The sequence below is a fragment of the Sinohyriopsis cumingii genome, chromosome 17, assembly GCF_028554795.1.
Source record: "Sinohyriopsis cumingii isolate HCF-2022 chromosome 17, ASM2855479v2, whole genome shotgun sequence".
In the NCBI taxonomy this organism is placed as follows: Eukaryota; Metazoa; Mollusca; class Bivalvia; order Unionida; family Unionidae; genus Sinohyriopsis; species Sinohyriopsis cumingii.
Window position 1 is genome coordinate 89,554,002 of NC_142977.1, and position 24,399 is coordinate 89,578,400.

The following is a 24,399-nucleotide window of genomic DNA, read 5'->3' on the forward strand; positions in this document are numbered from 1 at the left end:
TAACTATTTGAAAAACTTGTCCTTGGAAACTTGATTGACAAATATCACTGCAATCTTTTATCCTGATAAACCAATGAATGAACGAATTTCCAATTCTACACAACTGACTGTCTGAATGAGTTTCAGTAATAAAAAGATTTCAGATGTAACTAAAGTGAGCCAATTATAATTTTATTTTACCAATTATAATTTTATTTTAATCTTGTATATATGAAATCAGGACATAGGCTACAAATTATACACCTTTATTTCTCTTTTAAACACATATATTATGCCCAAGATTTAATTCGTAAGTCGAAAATATGTTTTCAACCAATACATTAACTCACCACGTAAGCATGTTCTATTTCTGGTCCCACAAGTTCTGTCTCTTTGTACAGTTCAGCTTTTCTGGTAGTATAAATAAACTGCTCAGGGTTGGACTGACTGCAAAGATGAAAAATAATAAGCATATTTTAAAATGATTAAGGGCAGAGAACTCTGGATAAACTAAAATGCACAGATGACATAACTACACCTCTCCCTCGATAACTCATGCACAACAGGGTCCTCAAACATAGATCGCATTATAAGCGAGGTGCAAGTTACGGAGGGACCTCCAAAAATTGAAAAAAATCGCTCAAAAATCGAGAAAATAGTGGGGTGTGGTAGTGGCATTAGGGAACTGGGCTGTTTAATGACTGAATCCTCATTTTACAATCACATTGATAATAATTTTTAATAACACGCTTTTTCTAATGAAGTTGTTTGTTATTCTGTTTTTGTTAAATAACATTTATTTTCAAACTGTCCAACATATGAAAGATTGTTCCAACTGGTTTCCACAACTATCACGTGTACATGTAAAAAATGTCTAATACGTCACTGCTTTTGGTTTCTTGATGAGTCTGGTTCCCGTAGTGGTGATTAATATTATCCTGCTAAATCGGGAGTCCATAGAGCAGGAACTAGACTAACTGTTGATACACCACCAAACAAGATTCCTCTTTTTTCAAAAACAAGCGACATTTATTTTGTGAGACAATCGTCTAAGTTGAAGCTCAATTTTACATTGTACAATATGTATGCCATGAATTAATTAAATTGAAATAAAAAATGAAACTTATCATCCTTGAGGATATTTCTAAGTGCCAGTTCAAGACTTCTCTGAAACTCGCTTGCCCACAATGGTCTGAATCTGTGAAATCAAATTCTTTATTTTACGAAGTATTCATTTCGCTTGGCTGCCTTGTTATCTTTGATCACAGTTATGAAAGAGTCGGTTAAGGTAGTTTATGTCTCCTACACAATAACATTTATAAGTATTCGATTCATCAAATGAAGTGAGTTCACCTGACATACGACTGGGGCCACTAGATTTTAAGTATTCGATTCATCAAATGAAGTGAGCTCACCTGACATACGACTGGGGCCACTAGATTTTAAGTATTCGATTGATCAAATGAAGTGAGCTCACCTGACATACGACTGGGGCCACTAGATTTTAAGTATTCGATTGATCAAATGAAGTGAGTTCACCTGACATACGACTGGGGCCACTAGATTTTAAGTTTGTAGGACTTTCATGCCTTTTAACTTTTCTTTTATTCCACCTACTTTATTTGACTCAAAAGATATGATTAACATGATAATACAAAGGAGGTCAGCTTTTAATTCAGTACAACAATACAACAAATACTTCTGGGAGTCAGTTATCAAAACAAAGTCGACACCTAATTAGGTTCTCAGAGAGACGCTCGCGGACATATCTGTTACGGTAGTTTGACGCATTTTACATTTAATTACAAGAGGACATGTTGCATTTATGATGATTACACTTGAAAGGAACTAATAGAATTAGAACAAAAATTTCAATTCATAAAAAATTATTTAATTTGTATTTATTTATTAAAGTACTGCCTCCCCTTGGCATGAGTGACATTTTCATTGATCAAAATTTCCTTATGACATTAATTGCGGTGTACTAGGAATGTTGTTTGGAAAGAAAATGTAAAAAATTGTATAACCTATTTTTAAATTTGATATTTCATAGTGTTGATTAAAATTTCCAGGAACCATTCCATAAGGCAGATCAGTCTGAACTGTACACAGACAGGTGAACCCTTGCAAAAACTAGGATAAGGTGGGCATTTAGAATAAAGAGTGGTCTCAATATGAAATTGATGGGTCCATTAAGCAAAAAAAAAATATGCTGCATACATGCCAACCTCTGGCGAGGACAAAATGTAATCTAAGTGGACAAAAAGAGTAATCTGAGCAGAAAAAAGAGTAATCCACATATACCATAATAAAATTCAATGAGCATATGTACAAACTGATTTATTTACTCCTTCTGGTCTTTTTATATCAATTACTGCTTTAAATTTTTATATACAGCACTTTGAGCTTTAAAAAGCAAGTCTCTCATATTGCATTTTAAAACACTTTGTACCAGCTGAGATTATGAAAATTTTGCACACCAGCAGAAATCCAAGTGCTGGGTTACAGAGCCTGGATCTGAATTCAGTTTTATTTTTCTTACCAATACTGAATAATCTCTCACAGCCAGCATTAGAATGGTAAAGAACCAATATTCCTTTCATAACCTGACAAAGAAGAGGAAATTTATATCTTCCAGTTATTGGGTCTTTTAACTAGGAAATAAGATATCCATTGCACATCAACTCTGTCTGCATGAAGTACACTGTCAGGTAGAATGCCAACTTGATACTTCTGGGGTTTTCCTTTTAATTTATCAGCAGCAGCAGCCTTTCATGCAGCAAGGTGCATCACTGATGCATTATCAGCTGAAAACCTCATACAGTTCTGCCAACTTATGTTTATTCAAAGCATTATCAAGCAAATCATAAATGTTTTCTCCAGTGGAATCTACTGTCAATTCTGGTAATGAAAGAAGAGCACTCTGCCCTTTTCCATGTCAAAGTCTCTTACACAGACTGGGTACAACTTTTTGTCGTCATAATCACTGCTCCAATCTGTTGCAATACTAAATGGCCCAATTTTCATGGCTTTTGTGATTTTAAGCAAATTATCTTCTGCTAAACACCTAACTTGCAGACGCATATTTTCTGTAATTTTGAAATCAGGAAACATCCACTTGAACAAAGGACCAATGTAGTCTTCTACCGTTAAGGGTAATCCATGTTCTATTAAGAACTCGGTAAATATCAATTCTGCATTTATTAGTTCTGCTTTAAAAAAGAAGTTACAAGTTACCTTAGTAAAGGAGTTTGTAAAAGAGCTAATTAAAGGTTTCTTTGTTTTACCATCATGACCAATATTAAAACCCTTTCCACACAGCCTGCAGTGGGCATGGAGCTGTCCTAGAATTGAACACTGTATTGTTTAATTCATGTATTCATCTCTGAATTGGGTTTTTGCCTTTTTCTTATCCATCTTTGAAATTATTTGAAAAACATATTTGCTCTAACATATGCATCTACTAGAATAAATGTGACTTGACTTTTAGTGCCAAATATCTACAAACTGGTTATGTATCAGATATATATTAGAACACAGAATCTGCAAGCAAAGATTAAACATTAGAAAACCAGTCTGTTCTCTCCAAAATAAGCCATACAGCTGCTATAAATAAAAACAGAGGTCAAAAGTTTGAAAGTAAAACCAGCATATTTCTTGGAAATAGGGCAGCTGCTATAAAATGAACATAAATCTGTTAGGAAAGTGCATGCAAGGCAAATGGACAACCATACTCTGATGTAGTAGTTATGTAGACACCATCTTTTCTAGAATACAGTGTGAAAAATTAATGGGATGTTAATAAAAATAAGAAAATTATTACTTTTTTTGGGAGGGGGATATACCAAATACATGTAATCAGAATATGTTTACCCATAAGGCATACCAAAAGTGCAATGGTTGGCATGTATGACTCTGACTACCTAGTGGGGATTAGGAACGGAAATCCATGCTGATACTCTGTCTAGTGGGGATTAAGAATGGAAATATATGCTGATACTCTGACTGTCTAGTGGGGATTAAGAATGGAAATATATGCTGATACTCTGACTGTCTAATTGGGATTAGGAATGAAAATCCACGCTGATACTCTGACTGTCTAGTGGGGACTAAGAATCAAAATTTATGCTGATCCTCTGTCTAGTGGGGATTAGGAATGGAAATCCATGCTGATACTCTTTCTAGTGGGGATTAAGAATGGAAATATATGCTGATACTCTGATTGTCTAATGGGGATTAGGAATGAAAATCCATGCTGATACTCTGACTGTCTAGTGGGGATTAGGAATGGAAATCCATGCTGATCTTCTGTCTAGTTGGGATTAGGAATGGAAATATATGCTGATACTCTGACTGTCTAGTGGGGATTTGGAATGGAAATATATGCTGATACTCTGATTGTCTAGTGGGGATTAGGAATATAAATCTATGCTGATACTCTGTCTATTGAGGATAGGAATGGAAATATTTGCTGATACTCTGACTGTCTAGTAGGTATTAGGAATATAAATCTATGCTGATACTTTGACTGTCTAGTGGGGATTAGGAATGGAAGCATATGCTGATACTCTGACTGTCTAATGGGGATTAGGAATGGAAATATATGATAGTCTGACTGTCTAGTGGGGATTAGGAATGGAAATATATGCTGATACTCTGACTGTCAAGTGGGGATTAGGAATTGAAATACATGCTGATACTCTGACTGTCTAGAGGGGATTAGGAATGGAAATTTATGCTGATACTCTGACTGTCTAGTAGGGATTAAGAATGGAAATATATGCTGATACTTTGACTATCTAATGGGGATTAGGAATGGAAATCCATTCTGATACTCTGACTGTCTAGTGGGGATTAGGAATTGAAATACACGCTGATACTCTGACTGTCTAGTGGGGATTAGGAATGGAAATTTATGCTGATACTCTTGACTGTCTAGTGGGGATTAGGAATGGAAATTTATGCTGATACTCCATCTAGTGGGGGTTAGGAATGGAAGTATATGCTGATACTCTGTCTAGTGGGGATTAGGAATGGAAATCCATGCTGATACTCTGACTGTCTAGTGGGGATTTGGAATGGAAATATATGCTGATACTCTGTCTAGTGGGGATTAGGAATGGAAATATATGCTGATACTCTGTCTAGTGGGGATTAGGAATGGAAATCCATGCTGATACTCTGACTGTCTAGTGGGGATTTGGAATGGAAATATATGCTGATACTCTGTCTAGTGAGGATTTGGAATGGAAATATATGCTGATACTCTGTCTAGTGGGGATTAGGAATGGAAATTCATGCTGATACTCTGACTGTCTATTGGGGATTTGGAATGGAAATATATGCTGATACTCCAGTGATTCTCAAACTGTGTGCCGTGGCACACCAGTGTGCTGTGAGAGATTTGCAGGTGTGCCATAGGAGTTTTGAAAAATATATGAACTTGCTAGCATTTTGAAACCTTGAACATATCGAAAAATTAAATGGTAAATCAATGTTGCAAAGTTTAAAAAAGTAACATGAATAGTGCAATCAGTTCAAAAGCAATCAAAGTAATTCTGCCATTTGTGTCTTCGTGGTTTTGTGAGTTTGGATTTTCAGCATTGTCTGAAATCAAATCAAAAAAGAGAGAGACTTCTTAAAATCGATGATGAAATGCGTGCTTGTTTGTCGACTTTGGAGCCTCGCTTCAATCTGATTTGCTCTCGAAAGCAGGCACATCCTTCACATTAAATTTAAAATTAAATATATATGTAAAAATAAATAAGTTCTTCACCAGACAAATTGTTAAATCTTTTCAGGTGTGCCGTGAAATTTTTAGATCTTTCTGGTGCACCGCAAGACAAAAAAGTTTGAGAAACACTGTGATACTCTGTCTAGTGGGGATTAGGAATGGAAATCCATGCTGATACTCTGACTGTCTAGTGGGGATTAGGAATGGAAATTTATGCTGATACTCTGTCTAGTGGGGATTTGAAATGGAAATATATGCTGATACTCTGACTGTCTAGTAGGTATTAGGAATATAAATCTATGCTGATACTTTGACTGTCTAGTGGGGATTAGGAATGGAAGTATATGCTGATACTCTGACTGTCTAATGGGGATTAGGAATGGAAATATATGATACTCTGACTGTCTAGTGGGGATTAGGAATGGAAGCATATGCTGATATTCTGACTGTCTAGTGTGGATTAGGAATATAAATATATGCTGATACTTTGACTGTCTAGTGGGGATTAGGAATGGAAATATATGCTGATACTCTGACTGTCTAGTGGGGATTGGGAATATAAATATATGCTGATACTTGGACTGTCTAGTGGGGATTAGGAATGGAAATATATGCTGATACTCTGACTGTCTAGTGGGGATTAGGAATATAAATATATGCTGATATCCCGTACAGAAATTTGTTATGGATTCCGTATGGAATACTTATGGAATCCATATGGAATAGATATGGACTGAAAAACTTATGGAATCAGACAATTTATTCCATAACAATTCCATAAGTACTTCACAGCAAGTGAAAATTCCATATGGAATAAAGTTGCAACTTTAATCCATAAGCACTTTTTTCCATATGGAAAGCAGGCTCATGTATTATAGCATCATGGAAAATACTCTTTGAAGAATTAATAACCTAAACTATCTGATTAAAATAGAAATATTGGTGGGAGTTTGTGTACTTGTATATGTCAGTGTAGCTGATGTGGAAGGATGAATATATACTCATAAATTTTAAGAAACACATGTATGTCAGTTTTCTTTAATTTATTTCCACAGATGTTTAAAAACGAAGACATGACCAAAAAAGTAGGGAAAATGTAAACTTGATCAGAAATTTAAGCATAGATGAATCTTTGGTGCAAGGTGGATTTTGGGCTTGATCTAATGTTTATTCTGAAAAGTAATTTTTTTGGCTTCCTATTAAAATATGCTCTACAAAAATCATGCCCTAGTGAAAATGCGACTTAAATTTCAGCAAAATCAATGAACATTTTTTGACATTCACTCAAATGTCCATTTTCACTAAAATCTTGGTATTTTAGGAGATTTTACCAAAATTTAAGAAAATATCAGTGAAATTTTGTGATTGAAATTTCACTGATTCTGCCAACATTTCTGAAAATATTAGTGGGAATTTTTTATTGAAATTTCACTGAGAGTTTGTCAAAAATTCTAAAAATATAGTGATATTTTGTGATTGCAATATCACTGAAATTTTAGTTTAAAAAAATATAAATAAGATATAATAAAATTTATTTTTGTTTCTTGTACAATTTGATTGATTTTCAGCAGCATTTATATTCCCTGTTTCTGATAGCTGTAATTGTATTGTTTATTTTGGGAACAATAACTTCTTTCCACATCTTTCTGTATTATATTTCTTTATCAAATTTTGTTATTGTTGTTGTTGTATTTTTTTGAACTTAAACTGGATTTAACTGCCCTCAAACAAGTTTTCTTGTCTTCTGTTTTGAATCAGAATTTCGCTTTTCTCCTGACCTGAATCTGATTTTCCTCGATATGGACCCTTTTTTTAATATTGTCTCCGAAACTTTTTTAAATAATGCTCTATCCGGTCCCATTCCGCAACGGGCTTTCTAATAAGTATTTGTTCCGTTTATTATTTAAAGGATGATCACTGTAAAGAGGTTTCTGATTGGTCAAAATTTTGTACTTGTCCAATGAGTTGTTGCGTAACGGAAACTGACGGGAATGCTAAACATGGCGATTCGAGCAGGATACGAGTTTGAATAACCATTTGAAAAATGTGCGGCAAAGAGAATAGCTTGAATCAAAGTCGATGGGAGCGTAATTGGTCAGTGTGTATGAAAACTGAATGCCAGGATTAGCATTTCGCTTTTTGTGCCATAACAGCTCTACAGTAGCGGCTAACGTGCTAAATAGGACAAGGAATTGAACCAGGATGATTTCGAAGTTATATAACTCAAAACTGATTAACTTCCAGGATGAATTTAAGGAGGACAAAGTATAGATCACTGGTGGGAATTCTTGCGAAATACCCATGTCTATCAAAGATGGTCATATCTTTGCGGAATTTTCTTGGCCCACACGTAGAATCATTGTTCAATATCGTGAGGCATTATTGTGCATATTATCTAAATATTCTAGGTGTGTTGGAATTCAGTGTAAAATAAGAGTGCTTCTGTCATGATAAACGTTTGTCACGCTGCTTGCTGAACAAGGATTAATTCAAGAGACCACAACAGCATCATAGTTTGTACATTAATCAAAAATCAAGTTGCAGTACAAGTGACATGGCAGGCTTTTAGCATTTCTTTTCATGTCTCAAATGGATGCTTTTATATAGTTTTGCATTATTTTCACAGTTGAATTTTTCAATGCAGATTAATATTTTATATATGTTCATGTGTTCACAGATGCCTGTGCATATATTCTAGGCTTAATACTTTGATTTTTAAAATCACTTAATTATTTAGTGTCAAGCCAGATTCTTCACATCATGTTGTATATACTATAAATATTGTACATAACAGATAGGCCTCAAGGTAGATTAGTTCTGCAATTAAGTTACCTTCTCTAAATAAAGTCATTATTATTATTAATTTTATTATTATTATTAACTCCCATATCTCTTGCCTTGGATGTCATATAATTACAACGTCTGTAAAAAAAAATCATGCAAACTTAATTATCACCTTGGTTAATAAAGTCCTGTTTAAGTCATATTCATTATTAATCTGAAACCTTCTGAAATGTATGAAAAACTTATGAAACTTCAGTAAAATACTATACAATGATCAAAACTGTAGTGAAATCTCACAAACGTTTTAGTCAAATATTTGTGAAATCTCACCAGACTTTTCAGTGAAATAAAAAAGACTTAAGTGATGCCATCATGGATTAGGCTTTGTATGCGAGAAAGAAAATGAGGACAAGAAAAACCTAAATCTTATTTGATAAAGTCTGTCAAAATAAAATTTATATCCATTTTAAAAATTATGGTGAAATATTCATCATTGATTCCCAATAATGTCTAAGAATCATTAGGCAGTTTAATAGAAATCTGAAGCAGACTTTTTTATGGTTTAGACAGAAAGTACTTAAAAAACCCGTCTGCAATCCGCCTTAAGTATGCCTGGAAATTTTTGTACGGGATGAACTATTACCAAATTCCATATGAACTATTTACAAATTCCATATGGAACATTTACAAATTCCATATGGTATATTTGCCAGCTCTATATGGACTATTCACAAATTCCATATGGAGTATTGCCAAATTCCATATGGATTATTTACAAATTCCATATGGATTATTGCCAAATTCCATATGGAATTTTAATTTTATTCCATATGGACAACCTACAGATCTCATGGACTAATTAGCATATTCCATGAGATTTTCCATATGGAGTACGTACGGAGTCCATAACATTTCCATATGGATACACTGAAATCCATAAGAGTGCTTTAACTATAGAATAGAAATGTCCATATGGATATTTCTGTAAAAGTACGTATGGATTCCATATCCATTCCATGTGGAAAATTTTGTACGGGACTCTGACTCTAATGAGGATTAGGAATGGAGATAATAGATGCTGATACTCTGACTGTCTAGTGGGAATTGGGAATATAAATATATGCTTATACTTGGACTGTCTAGTGGCGATTAGGAATGGCAATATATGCCATTTTTAAATTTATGATTGCTAGCTGTTAAAAATCTAAGGAACTGGATACACCAAGAAAAAACAGTGACTTGGCATTATGATTTTTATTTCCTATACTTACCCCCCTATAGCTATGTCTGCTGCCTGTTTGACTGGTATGTCCACTATTGCCATATTGTTCCCTAAATCTGTGGAGTTTTCAGGATTAGAACTGGAAAGGAAACAAGAATTATCGATTGTCATTTACATTATGTAAATGTTCCATAATGTTGTAATTTAATACTACATGTGTAATAACACCTTACAATTTCACACACAGAATAATCATAACTTTCCAGGCTATTCAACATAAAACCAAAAGGACACTAATGGAGTTTGTTTGGAATGTATCAAATAGAACATCAGCATATTTTTCAAGTAATTGCTCAACTTATCTGTGCCAATTTCAATTAAACTTGTTCAATAACTACCGTGTTTTGTTAAATAAAAATAATTGATTTATTTAATAATTACTATGTTTTGTTTGACAATTACCATGAAGATTAATAATTACCATGTCCAGTTCAGCAATTATTATATTTTGTTTAGTAATGACCATGTTTTGTTTAGTAGTTACTATATTTTGTTAAATACTTACCTCCATGTTTTGTTAAATAATTATCATTCTTTGTTAACTACATGTATTTCCTTCATAGAGTCAGTTGCTGTGTTTGCTGTTGATATACATGTTCAAAAGTTACTCAATGCAGAGCACTATAAATAGAATACCTGTTACCTATTTGACTGATATGAATAATCCTACCTATTCAATTAATCGCAGTGTAGAATATGTAAGTTCATCATCAATTTTAACCATTTTACCTTTTTGATACAGATCTATTATCTAAAGAAAGACTGATGAGTAAAATCTGAACTTTACTGTTGTATAATTATTTTTCACAGAAGAATATTTATGTGCTTTAAAATCTTGACAGAACTCGTTAACCATCAAGTCAGTGAAGCAGTGTGATGAACCGTGCTGACATTTCTCAACCTCAAACTCTACTGGCTTTGTGTCTGCGTCTGCATCACTGAATTGATCTGAATTTGATAAATTATTTTTTTTAAAAATCAATGTTGCCTACATCAACATCTGAGTGTCTATCTGACTTACTGTAGCTTTCATAGTCACAATTCTAATCATGCAAACTTGAGAATGTACTGAATGAAATCCCAGACTTCTATCTGACTTACTGAAGCTTTCATAGTTATAATTCTAATCATGCAAACTTGAGAATGTACTGAATGAAATCCCAGACCTCTATCTGACTTACTGTAGCTTTCATAGTCACAATTCTAATCATGCAAACTTGAGAATGTACTGAATGAAATCCCAGACTTCTATCTGACTTACTGTAGCTTTCATAGTCACAATTCTAATCATCCAAACTTGAGAATGTACTGAATGAAATCCCAGACCTCTAACTGACTTAAACTTGAGAATGTACTGAATGAAATCCCAGACCTCTCTCTGACTTACTGAAGCTTTTATAGTTATAATTCTAATCATGCAAACTTGTGAATGTACTGAATGAAGTCCCAGACCTCTAACTGACTTACTGAAGCTTTCATAGTTATAATTCTAATCATCCAAACTTGAGAATGTACTGAATGAAATCCCAGACTTCTATCTGACTTACTGTAGCTTTCAGTCACAATTCTAAACATCCGAACTTGAGAATGTACTGAATGAAATCCCAGACCTCTATCTGACTTACTGTAGCTTTCATAGTCACAATTCTAATCATGCAAACTTTTTTAATGTACTGAATGAAATCCCAGACCTCTATCTGACTTACTGAAGCTTTCATAGTTATAATTCTAATCATGCAAACTTGTGAATGTACTGAATGAAATCCCAGACTTCTATCTGACTTACTGTAGCTTTCATAGACATAATTCTAATCATCCAAACTTGAGAATGTACTGAATGAAATCCCAGACCTCTAACTGACTTAAACTTGAGAATGTACTGAATGAAATCCCAGACCTCTCTCTGACTTACTGTAGCTTTCATAGTCACAATTCTAATCATGCAAACTTGAGAATGTACTGAATGAAATCCCAGACTTCTATCTGACTTACTGTAGCTTTCATAGTTATAATTCTAATCATGCAAACTTGAGAATGTACTGAATGAAATCCCAGACCTCTATCTGACTTACTGAAGCTTTCATAGTTATAATTCTAATCATGCAAACTTGAGAATGTACTGAATGAAATCCCAGACCTCTAACTGACTTACTGAAGCTTTCATAGTCACAATTCTAATCATCCGAACTTGAGAATGTACTGAATGAAATCCCAGACTTCTATCTGACTTACTGAAGCTTTCATAGTCACAATTCTAATCATCCGAACTTGAGAATGTACTGAATGAAATCCAAGACTTCTATCTGACTTACTGAAGTTTTCATAGTCACAATTCTAATCATCCAAACTTGAGAATGTACTGAATGAAATCCCAGACCTCTAACTGACTTACTGAAGCTTTCATAGTTATAATTCTAATCATCCGAACTTGAGAATGTACTGAATGAAATCCCAGACTTCTATCTGACTTACTGAAGCTTTCATAGTCACAATTCTAATCATCCGAACTTGAGAATGTACTGAATGAAATCCCAGACTTCTATCTGACTTACTGAAGCTTTCATAGTCACAATTCTAATCATCCGAACTTGAGAATGTACTGAATGAAATCCAAGACTTCTATCTGACTTACTGAAGCTTTTATAGTCACAATTCTAATCATCCAAACTTGAGAACGTACTCAATGAAATCCAAGACCTCTATCTGACTTACTGTAGCTTTTATAGTCACAATTCTAATCATGCAAACTTGAGAATGTACTGAATGAAATCCCAGACCTCTATCTGACTTACTGAAGCTTTCATAGTTATAATTCTAATCATGCAAACTTGAGAATGTACTGAATGAAATCCCAGACCTCTAACTGACTTAAACTTGAGAATGTACTGAATGAAATCCCAGACCTCTAACTGACTTACTGAAGCTTTCATAGTCATAATTCTAATCATCCAAACTTGAGAATGTACTGAATGAAATCCCAGACTTCTATCTGACTTACTGTAGCTTTCATAGTCACAATTCTAATCATCCGAACTTGAGAATGTACTGAATGAAATCCCAGACCTCTATCTGACTTACTGTAGCTTTCATAGTCACAATTCTAATCATCCGAACTTGAGAATGTACTGAATGAAATCCCAGACCTGTCTGACTTACTGAAGCTTTCATAGTCACAATTCTAATCATCCAAACTTGAGAATGTACTGAATGAAATCCCAGACCTCTATCTGACTTACTGAAGCTTTCATAGTCACAATTCTAATCATCTGAACTTGAGAATGTACTGAATGAAATCCCAGACCTCTATCTGACTTACTGTAGCTTTCATAGTCACAATTCTAATCATCCAAACTTGAGAATGTACTGAATGAAATCCCAGACCTCTCTCTGACTTACTGTAGCTTTTATAGTCACAATTCTAATCATGCAAACTTGAGAATGTACTGAATGAAATCCCAGACTTCTATCTGACTTACTGAAGCTTTCATAGTTATAATTCTAATCATCCAAACTTGAGAATGTACTGAATGAAATCCCAGACCTCTATCTGACTTACTGAAGCTTTCATAGTTATAATTCTAATCATGCAAACTTGAGAATGTACTGAATGAAATCCCAGACTTCTATCTGACTTACTGAAGCTTTCATAGTTATAATTCTAATCATCCAAACTTGAGAATGTACTGAATGAAATCCCAGACTTCTATCTGACTTACTGTAGCTTTCATAGTCACAATTCTAATCATGCAAACTTGAGAATGTACTGAATGAAATCCCAGACCTCTATCTGACTTACTGAAGCTTTCATAGTTATAATTCTAATCATGCAAACTTGAGAATGTACTGAATGAAATCCCAGACCTCTATCTGACTTACTGAAGCTTTCATAGTTATAATTCTAATCATGCAAACTTGAGAATGTACTGAATGAAATCCCAGACCTCTATCTGACTTACTGAAGCTTTCATAGTTATAATTCTAATCATGCAAACTTGAGAATGTACTGAATGAAATCCCAGACCTCTATCTGACTTACTGTAGCTTTCATAGTCACAATTCTAATCATCCAAACTTGAGAACGTACTCAATGAAATCCAAGACCTCTATCTGACTTACTGTAGCTTTTATAGTCACAATTCTAATCATGCAAACTTGAGAATGTACTGAATGAAATCCCAGACCTCTATCTGACTTACTGAAGCTTTCATAGTTATAATTCTAATCATGCAAACTTGAGAATGTACTGAATGAAATCCCAGACCTCTAACTGACTTAAACTTGAGAATGTACTGAATGAAATCCCAGACCTCTAACTGACTTACTGAAGCTTTCATAGTCATAATTCTAATCATCCAAACTTGAGAATGTACTGAATGAAATCCCAGACCTCTATTTGACTTACTGAAGCTTTCAGAGTCATAATTCTAATCATCCAATTTTGAGAATGTACTGAATTAAATCCCTCACCTCTATTTTGGAGAATGAAAAGTCCGACCCAGTTACGTGATCTGATGTAGTAGTCATTTACTCAATGAATGTAATATCTAATAGTGGGTTTTCCCCAAAGGTTGTGCCATGAAAACCAGCTCAAAAAGGCTGATGGTATCAAAACACACTTCTCTGCAGATGGTGCAGAGATGTCCCAACATGTCTGCATGCAAATCGGGTAGAGGTATCCACTAGTGCTTCCAAGAGAATGGGGTAGAGGTATCCACTAGTGCTTCCAAGATAATGGGGTAGGGGTGTCCAAAGGGGCTTACATAAGGTAATGGGTTAAATAATTCATGTTTTTTTAATATAATTACTATGTTTTGTTTCTATAATTACCATGCTTTGTTAAGTAATTACCATGTTTTGCTAGCCAAGATTAAACAATAATATATAGATTTTTCAACTTGTTTTTAACTAGTACTATTCTGGTAAATTAATTTGATAGAGAACTGGTCACTTCCATTTTAATGATTGATTAAGTAATCATGAGTTCTACATTCAAATTAGGTTAAATACAGTTATGCACCGATTCTTCTCTTTAGAGTCTTCAGTACACATGAACAAGGGTACAGACAGCAGTACATTACTAGTTGGGCATGGCTGATTGTAAACAGTAATCCAGTATTGCACCTTAAGTGCAAGATTGCAGGGTTTCCTGCAATTTTTACTCCCACATCCCCAAATTTTTATTGTGAAATTGTTGGTCACTTTTCATCATTATATTTGTTTATATGCATGGAAAAAATAAAAAATTCAGCCTTCAATTATTTTAGGTACATGTCCCTTGTACAAATACACATCAAATTTATGTTGACACTGGAGGTCACAAAAATTTAATCATAATTTTCAGATGGCAATTCATTTTAATTAAAAGAACACAATTGGGAATTGAAATATGCAGGGTTTGTTCAGTTTTCTGTCAAGTTCTAATGCAAAGGAAGGGGGAAACTTGAAAAATTACATTATTTAGCATTTGTATGACAATGGTAGATAATGGGTGAAGATGAAAGATAAGTGAGAGCAAGATTCTAAACAATAATTCCATAGAGATGCTCATTTAAGGTCCATAAAATATTAAAACATGTTAATGTTTTATTTGATATGATAGATGTACAGTGCAAATTATGAAGTTCAAAATGTAAAAAATGTTAAATAATTTAAAGAATAACATAAAATTATTTCTTATTTCCACTACTAGTGCAAAGTATTTCCATCATGTTTTTTTCTTTGTCCATTTCAAATTTTGTACATCACCCAGATTTTGAGATCATTGGTGTAATACTGCTGAACCTATAGGTTCCTCCCAAGATCAAAAGACAAACAAACCATTATTGAAATAAAATGAAGTAGAAAACAAACTGTCTTTATTTGGGTCATTGTGATCTTCATCTTTAAGCAGTCTAACCCAGGATGGGTCATTGTGATCTTCATCTTTAAGCAGTCTAACCCAGGATTGGTAGTTTATTCATTACTTCCCAGACTGCCAAGTCCTCTGCAACATATGATGCCATTATGAGGTGAGCAATTAAAGCTATTTTACATTTTTTCTTGTTTGCATCACAATGACCTAGACCTTGGACTATTTGATTTTAAGATCAATAGCTTTATTATGTGCAAGACATGCATAAAGTGTTCTTATTGGACTTATCATGATCTTGATTTCGATCTTCGGACTCCCAAGAGTTATTGTGTTGAAATCATTTTTCTTCTTAGAGTCATAGTGACCTTAATCTTAAAGGGTTGGTGTCTTTCTTACCATAAGTGCAAGCAAAGCACAATCTTTAGTCAAGGTAAATGATCTCAAGTTATAGTATAAAAAAGATTTTTACTGAAATAACATGTAGAAAATAATTACTCACAAATAAATTAGTCACTTCCACAACTTAATTTCTTATAAATATGTAACCTTGACCTTTGATATCTTGACCTCAAAATTAATAAATGTCTCTCTTATTGTAAGTGCATGTCATCCACATTGTTTGGTCAATGTTTGTCCTTCGGAACTTAATTTATTATTAATTGAAATTACCTGTGATGTATGGCCCCTAAATCAAGGAACTTCTTCCTTCCACTATATGCAAGCCATCCAAAAATGTTGATATAGGATATAGGTACATGACCTAGAACTCAAGTTATTGTGCATCAAATATTTTCTTATTTTATTCACAATGACCTTGATCTTTGAAATCCCCAAATACACATGCTTATGTGCATGCCATTCACAATGTTTGGTCAAGGTTAACGATTTAGAACTAAAGTTATTGCACAGTAACCAAAAATTACAAAAGGACACACAGATAAGTTTGTATTATATGCTCCACCATTCAGTATGCATGTAAAAATATCCCCCATTCTGGCAAGATATCATGTGGGCAAATTAATCAATTCTGTATCAGTCATCATTTGGTTAGAAGAAACTGGTGATCAACTATTACTATTGTATCTGGTTTCCAACATTATTTAACTGTGTTATTTGATCAAAGTGTTGTTGTTACATGAATACTGTTTTATAGGTTCATAAAACAATATTGTTTACACATTTCTTATAATAACACCTCATAATGTCACAAATAACCTTGTGTTATCAGAATGTACTTGTAAATCATTTCACTACACAGTTTGCCAGTTATATTTAACACCATATATGCTGGCTTACAAGTCTACCCCAACTGCAAACTGCACAGACCCACATCTGCTGTTGCATAATGTTGCAGCAGATGTGGGTCAATGCAGTTTGGTATGAATAAACAGATGAACCAGCAACATAGAGCTGTTGGTGCATTATGCTCCTGTAGATCTGAGTCTATGTTGTTTACAGTTGAACTCAACTTATAAGTGAGTATAGATGGTAGCTTGTATTTTTCATCATGTAATAAACAACATCTCAGCTAACATTTGTGCTAATGTCCAATGAAATTTATAAAACTGAATAATTTCAATCTTTTGCTCACCAGGGTTTGTAAAACATAACAATTATTTGACTTATTTCAAACATTGCATTTGAAATGAGCCCACACTCAAATCCTCTATGGATACTGTTTGATGGAAGAATTTGTATGGTTCATATATAACTTGTCAGTTTATTTCATGGCTGGATTCATCTGATGGATTTTACAAGCACAGTTCTCTGTTTATGCTGACTACAATCCTCACTGCTTACCTACTGACTTTAAGTTCAAATAGTAGGGAAGGGGTGGTTCTATTTACATCAGCTTACCTATTGACTTTAAGTTCAAATAGTAGGGAAGGGGTGGTTCCATTTACATCAGCTGGATTTACAAGGAGAGTAAAATTAGTCTGAAACAAAGATTGAAAATAATATAAGCAAAATTATTTATGAAATCAGCACATTAATCCTATTTACTTGGGGTTTTTTTTCTTCAACTGGATGATGGACCAACAATACAGGAAGGATTCTAACCATCCAACAATTACACTGAGTCACTTCCTCTTATGATTATATGGAACTGTGTTTCAAAACCTCTCTATATTTCTTGCTGAAATGACAATGAAATAATTCTCCATTAATTGAATTTAATTGTTATTTTCTTGTACTATTATTATTCTATAATAAAACTGTCCAACTAAATAGATGGAAGTACAAAATTCTCAACATACAAACCCCCTTGTGTAATGTATTACTTTTAGTAATGATAATGTGTCAGGACTTGATATTCCAACTAAGTCTCAGGAAATCATTTGTTTATGAAATGGATACCAAATGTAAATGGTTACTTTCCTGTGTCCTTAGGCAAGACAATTCACTCTAATTTCCCAACAAAACCAATCAGAACCTCTTTGGATACACACCTTGAAGTTGGCTGAGCATAACTGAACCAATCAGAACCACTTTGGATACAAACTTTGAAGTGGACCAAGCCCAACTAAACCAACCAGAACCTGCTTGGATACACTGCTTCAAGTGGGTTGAGCCAAACCGAACCAATCAAGAACCTCTTTGGATACACACCATGAAGTGAGCTGAGCCCAACCCAAAAAAATCAGAACCTCTTTGGATACACACCTTCAAGTGAACTGAGCCCAAATGATCCAATCAGAACCTCTTTGGATACACACCTTCAAGTGAGCTGAGCCCAAATGAACCAATCAGAACCTCTTTGGATGCACACCTTCAAGTGAGCTGAGCCCAAATGAACCAATCAGAACCTCTTTGGATACACACCTTCAAGTGAGCTGAGCCCAAATGAACCAATCAGAACCTCTTTGGATACAAACCCTGAAATGGGCTGAACCCAGCCAAATCAATCAGTACCTTTTTGGATACAAACCTTGAAATGGGCTGAACCCAACAGACCAATCAAAGCCTCTTTCAATACACACCTTGATATAAACAAAGCCTAACTGAACCAATCAAAGCACATTTGCATACATGCCTTGAGATAGGCCGAGCCCAACTGAAACAATCAAACCCCCTTTGCAAACACACCTTGAAGTAGGCTGAATCCAGCTGAACCAATCAAATCTCTTTTCATGAGCCTAAAAAAAAACAAATACACATATTGAAGTTGGCTGATTATAACCAAACCAATCAAAGTCTACTTTGAATAAACACCTTGAAGTAGGCTGAACCTAACAACACCAATCAAAACCTCTTTGGAAACACATCTTGCAGTGGGCTGAGTCCAAATGAACCAAAATGATGTACAATCATTGATGCAAACCAATCAAATGGTACCAGGTGGAAACAGTACGAGTGAATTCTGTAATATATTTGAAACATTAACATGACAATAAAGAATGATCTTAATATAATACGAGACTTTATTATATCCTGAAAACAACATTACATTGTCCATAAGCCAATTGAAACAAAGATAATCTAAAAGAAAATTGTATAATTTTCATGAATATTTCCAGATTTCTTTCCTACTATGGATTCAAGATTCTAGTTTTAGATGTCACAAGTATGCAGAACCACCAATAAAATCCTGTACAAAACAGAATTTCTAAACTGGTAATTAAGCAGTGATAGTTGCCACCATACAAAATTCTACATTTTGTGGATAGGTGGCAATCTGGTTCTTTAAGAGAGATTTTACATTTCCAAAGCGGCTTGAAATCTCTACTTTTCAATTACATAATATACATTCAAAATGTTTAGCATACTGGTAATATGTTAATGAAATGTTATTTCCTAAACTAAAGTATTCTTTTAAAGCTTTGTATTCTCAAGAGCTTATAAATGATAACAGAGAGTCCCTTGAAGGGACTGACACTCTATTGACTGAAAGAATTTCCATATAATGATAACAAAGAGTCCACTGAAGGGACTGGCACTCTATTGACTGAAAGAATTTCCATATAAATCATAACAAAGAGTCCCTTCAAGGGATTGACACTACCGGCTGAAAGAGTTTCCATATAAATCATAACAAAGAGTCCCTTCAAGGGATTGACACTACTGGCTGAAAGAGTTTCCTTATAAATCATAACAAAGAGTCCCTTCAAGGGATTATATTCTACTGACTAAAGAATTTCCATATAAATCATAACAAAGAGTCCCTTCAAGGGATTGACACTACTGATTGAAGGAGTTTCCTTATAAATCATAACAAAGAGTCCCTTCAAGGGATTATCTTCTACTGACTGAATAATTTCCATATAAATCATAACAAAGAGTCCCTTCAATGGATTGACACTACTGGCTGAAAGAGTTTCCTTATAAATCATAACAAAGAGTCCCTTCAAGGGATTATAATCTACTGACTGAAAGAGTTTCCATATAAATGATAAAAATTATTCAACTAGTATCATAAGGTATATTTAAGATGAACCATTATTTACAATCCCCAACAGATAACAGGATGATTTTTTGTTTCCATAACTACTATTTTTATCTATTATGATCATTTGTAATTGTTGTACAGTAAAACCCGTTATGAGAGACCACCCCTTCTGCCAACCAAAAGCGGTCTCTCAAGACAGGTGGTCTCTCATAAGAGGTGTGTGAAAATGGACTGGTTTTCAGGGTCAATAGTTAGCATTGTTGAAAAATAAATAATACCCATACTCACTGTACATGTATCATATCCTTTATTCATGAATCTTGTTAAATAATGCATGCATTCCTCTCAAAATATCTTTATATAATAAAGATATACATCTATCAAACAACGAGAATACAATTTATATTTCAACATCACATTAATATGTACAAAAAATGAACAGTTAGATATGATGTATATATCTTATTTTATACACTTATTTACTTGTTTTTTTAAAAGAAATCCATTATACTTCTTTGTTGACATGTTTTACTCAGCTATTTGGTCTGAACATGTATCTCAATTATTGCCTTTTCCTGAATCAACTTTCCACTTACTGGTATGTTTTTACTCCTTGCAACACAAAACCACTCCCATACTCGCTCGTTCAGATCTCCGTAAACTGTCCGTCGTGCCGTGGCATATTTCCTCTGTGCTTGTGCACCTTTCTGCCGTTCGTTTCTAATGGACTTCTTGTCTTTGATTACATTTTGAACTTGCGTTTTACCGACGCTTAAGCTGACTGCTATTTTGCGAGTGGTCTCACCTTTTTCATTTCTTTCAATGACATTAATCCTTTCTTCCAGTGTTAAAATTTTTCTTTTTATCAGTGGAGATTCTGCTATTGTTATTAGTGTTGACGTTATAAAGACTATCGGTTTTGATCAGGTTTTGGGGAATTGTGGAATAAATATATATTATGTACCAATGAATGAAACCAAAAGACATAATTAACTCATCAGGAAACAATACTGTACATTTATTCTGAGACGAAGTTTAAATCAACAGCGTTATAGCTCGATAAACAAATGTTCCGACCATCTACACCCACGTAAACAGACTGTGGCTTGGTGAAACACTAACAAAAGAAATAAAAAATAATTTTCAAAAAAATCCGGAAATGATTCTCACTTACTAGTATTAAAGACAATGAGCTCATTCACCCTCCAGGCATTATGGATTAACTGGAAAGCAAACGACGTACTCAAACCAACACTGAAGCCCTTTCAAACGATTTCTCACTTGGACATAAGGACTACCGGCGTTTTGTGAGTTTTCATACAGATAAAGAAAAAATACAAACCTCTAAATTGTCTGCATATATCCATCATTACTCCCTTTGATGTTACTCTTACTGGCTATTCACATGCCTTCGGCACTACAATGGCGGTTAGTGACATGTACTTTAGTCTGGTTTACTGCAGTTTACAAATGACACCGTACGCTGGAGTTGTAAATTTCACAAAAGTGGTACTGTAGCAAGACAAATTATTTTTAAATACTTTATTAGAGCATTCTTTGCTATTTATGCAGTCTTTGTTACAAAGGATTAAATGATGGTTAGAGGTGTTTATCCCGATAAATGGTTGTTCAACTATAGTGTTATTTAATGTACTTTTTGTTTGCATACTACATTTATCCCGAGCTCTAGTGTTTACAAAGGATTAAGTTAAGGTCAGTGGTGTCAATCTGTTTTGATTTTTTGGCAGTCGTTCACAGCAGTGTAAAAATGCATATTTTGCCAAGAAATCGCAGTCGCTGGTCGTGTTCAGCAGGTGGTCGTTCATAACAGAGTGTTTATATAGTAAAATCAATCCGTGCATTACGATTGTGGTCGGAAATGACAGGTGGTCGCTCATAGCAGAGGTCGCTCATGACAGGTTTTACTGTACCCTACAATTTATCATACATCATCAATTCAGTAAAATTTAAACAAAAACTGTACTGAAACTTACTGTAAAGAATGTATGCCTATTAAAAAATTTGCAAATATGTGTACTTGAGAATGAGCAGAAAATTAGACTTATTTTTATTTATGATTATTTATAAAGCTCCTAAGAATATAATACAAAAGTGTGCAAAAATTACAGGTAACATATTCAGTTACCATGGTTATCATTATTCCCATCATCACTATGTAATTTTTAAATTTATAATCATTCTGGCAAATCATTCTTTAGTGCTGACCACTATGGAGCCTAGTGGTTAGAGCATCCACCCTGGATGTGGGAGACTGCAGGTTTGAACCCTGGCTGAGTCATATCAAAGACCTATAAAAATAGTACTAACAGCTGCCTTGCTAGGTGCTCAGTATTACCAGTAAGAGGTTAGTGTTAGGACTGGCTGACCTGGTGTCAGGATAACGTGACTGGGTTGAACATCATGCTACATGTCTGTGGTATGATGCCCCAGTGCTAGATATCAATATAAACTGCCACAGTGCAGTCATTGTAGTGATATGGCTGAAAAATTGTTAAAGCTATGTTAAAAAATCCACATCCCCATCCATTCTTTTGTGCTACTGAAAGAAATTTTGGATGCAAACTTTATTTACTTTTTGATTATTTTTCAGCTTCTTCATTTCAGTGTTCTCTCTAAATCCTCACCTTAGCCCCTTTTGGTAAGGGATTTCCCAAATCGCACACAACCAGGGATGCATTTTTCTTATCTGTATCACAGAACACTGGAATAACCTAAAAAGTGAAAAAATTACTGAATGCAATTGACATCAATCACAAAACTGGGCATATATCTTCCCCTCCACTATTTCTTAACCTTGCATGCACTGGCTCTATTATACACAAAACTGGGCAGATATATTCCCTTCCACTATTTCTTAACCTTGCATGCACTGGCTCTATTATACACAAAACTGGGCAGATATCTTCCCCTCCACTATTTATTAACCTTGCATGCACTGGCTCTATTATACACAAAACTGGGCAGATATCTTCCCCTCCACTATTTCTTAACCTTGCATGCACTGGCTCTATTACACATAAAACTGGGCAGATATCTTCCCCTCCACTATTTCTTAACCTTGCATGCACTGGCTCTATTATACACAAAACTGGGCAGATATCTTCCCCTCCACTATTTCTTAACCTTGCATGCACTGGCTCTATTACACACAAAACTGGGCAGATATCTCCCCCTCCACTATTTCTTAACCTTGCATGCACTGGCTCTATTACACACAAAACTGGGCAGATATCTTCCCCTCCACTATTTCTTAACCTTGCATGCACTGGCTCTATTATACACAAAACTGGGCAGATATCTTCCCCTCCACTATTTCTTAACCTTGCATGCACTGGCTCTATTACACACAAAACTGGGCAGATATCTTCCCCTCCACTATTTCTTAACCTTGCATGCACTGGCTCTATTACACACAAAACTGGGCAGATATCTTCCCCTCCACTATTTCTTAACCTTGCATGCACTGGCTCTATTATACACAAAACTGGGCAGATATCTTCACCTCCACTATTTCTTAACCTTGCATGCACTGGCTCTATTACACACAAAACTGGGCAGATATCTTCCCCTCCACTATTTATTAACCTTGCATGCACTGGCTCTATTATACACAAAACTGGGCAGATATCTTCCCCTCCACTATTTATTAACCTTGCATGCACTGGCTCTATTACACACAAAACTGGGCAGATATCTTCCCCTCCACTATTTATTAACCTTGCATGCACTGGCTCTATTACACACAAAACTGGGCAGATATCTTCCCCTCCACTATTTCTTAACCTTGCATGCACTGGCTCTTTATACACAAAACTGGGCAGATATCTTCCCCTCCACTATTTCTTAACCTTGCATGCACTGGCTCTTTATACACAAAACTGGGCAGATATCTTCCCCTCCACTATTTCTTAACCTTGCATGCACTGGCTCTATTATACATTAAAATTTCATTGGACTAAACAAGTATGAATTCCATCCATAATTTTAATACACAGATGAGTTTTGTATCTGCTAGGTTAAAGAATTCCAATTACAAATAGTTTTTTTTAAACATAGTCCAATGTGAAATTCTTAACTTGTTACATGTATAATTTGGTTTAAGTTTCAAAACTCTAGATAGCATTTTGTTATACTTTTAATACAACATATTTTTCCTACAAACACCCACCCTCTAAAAAAAAACCCATGAAAACCAGAAGAAAACAAAGTGGTGCCATGGTTTATAGTGACTAAAATAGAGAAAATCTGACTCCAAACTGAATGGGTAATGCCAGAGCAGAATTCAGTGATAAAAGGAATAGATTCAATTGGGATGGAGCATGCTTTAACTTTCATTTTGTTCTTCTTTTAAACTATACAAA

The 24,399-nt window shown here is 34.5% G+C and overlaps 1 protein-coding gene across 3 annotated transcripts in view; it reads right to left on the bottom strand.

The window, feature by feature from the left end:
- LOC149779392 (integrin alpha-PS2-like) overlaps window positions 1–24,399 on the bottom strand; it is a 305,876-nt gene that overhangs the window by 48,365 nt on the left and 233,112 nt on the right. For all 3 annotated transcript variants that reach the window (XR_016415642.1, XM_089940054.1, XM_089940053.1), the window contains exons 23-26: window positions 22,663–22,749; window positions 17,488–17,567; window positions 9,769–9,858; window positions 330–426 (exon numbers count right to left, since the gene is read on the bottom strand). Coding sequence is in view for 2 of the 3 variants with exons in the window: in XM_089940054.1 (XP_089796180.1) it covers window positions 330–426; window positions 9,769–9,858; window positions 17,488–17,567; window positions 22,663–22,749 (354 nt within the window). In the remaining variant the exon portion in view is untranslated. The remainder of the gene's footprint in view (window positions 1–329; window positions 427–9,768; window positions 9,859–17,487; window positions 17,568–22,662; window positions 22,750–24,399) is intronic.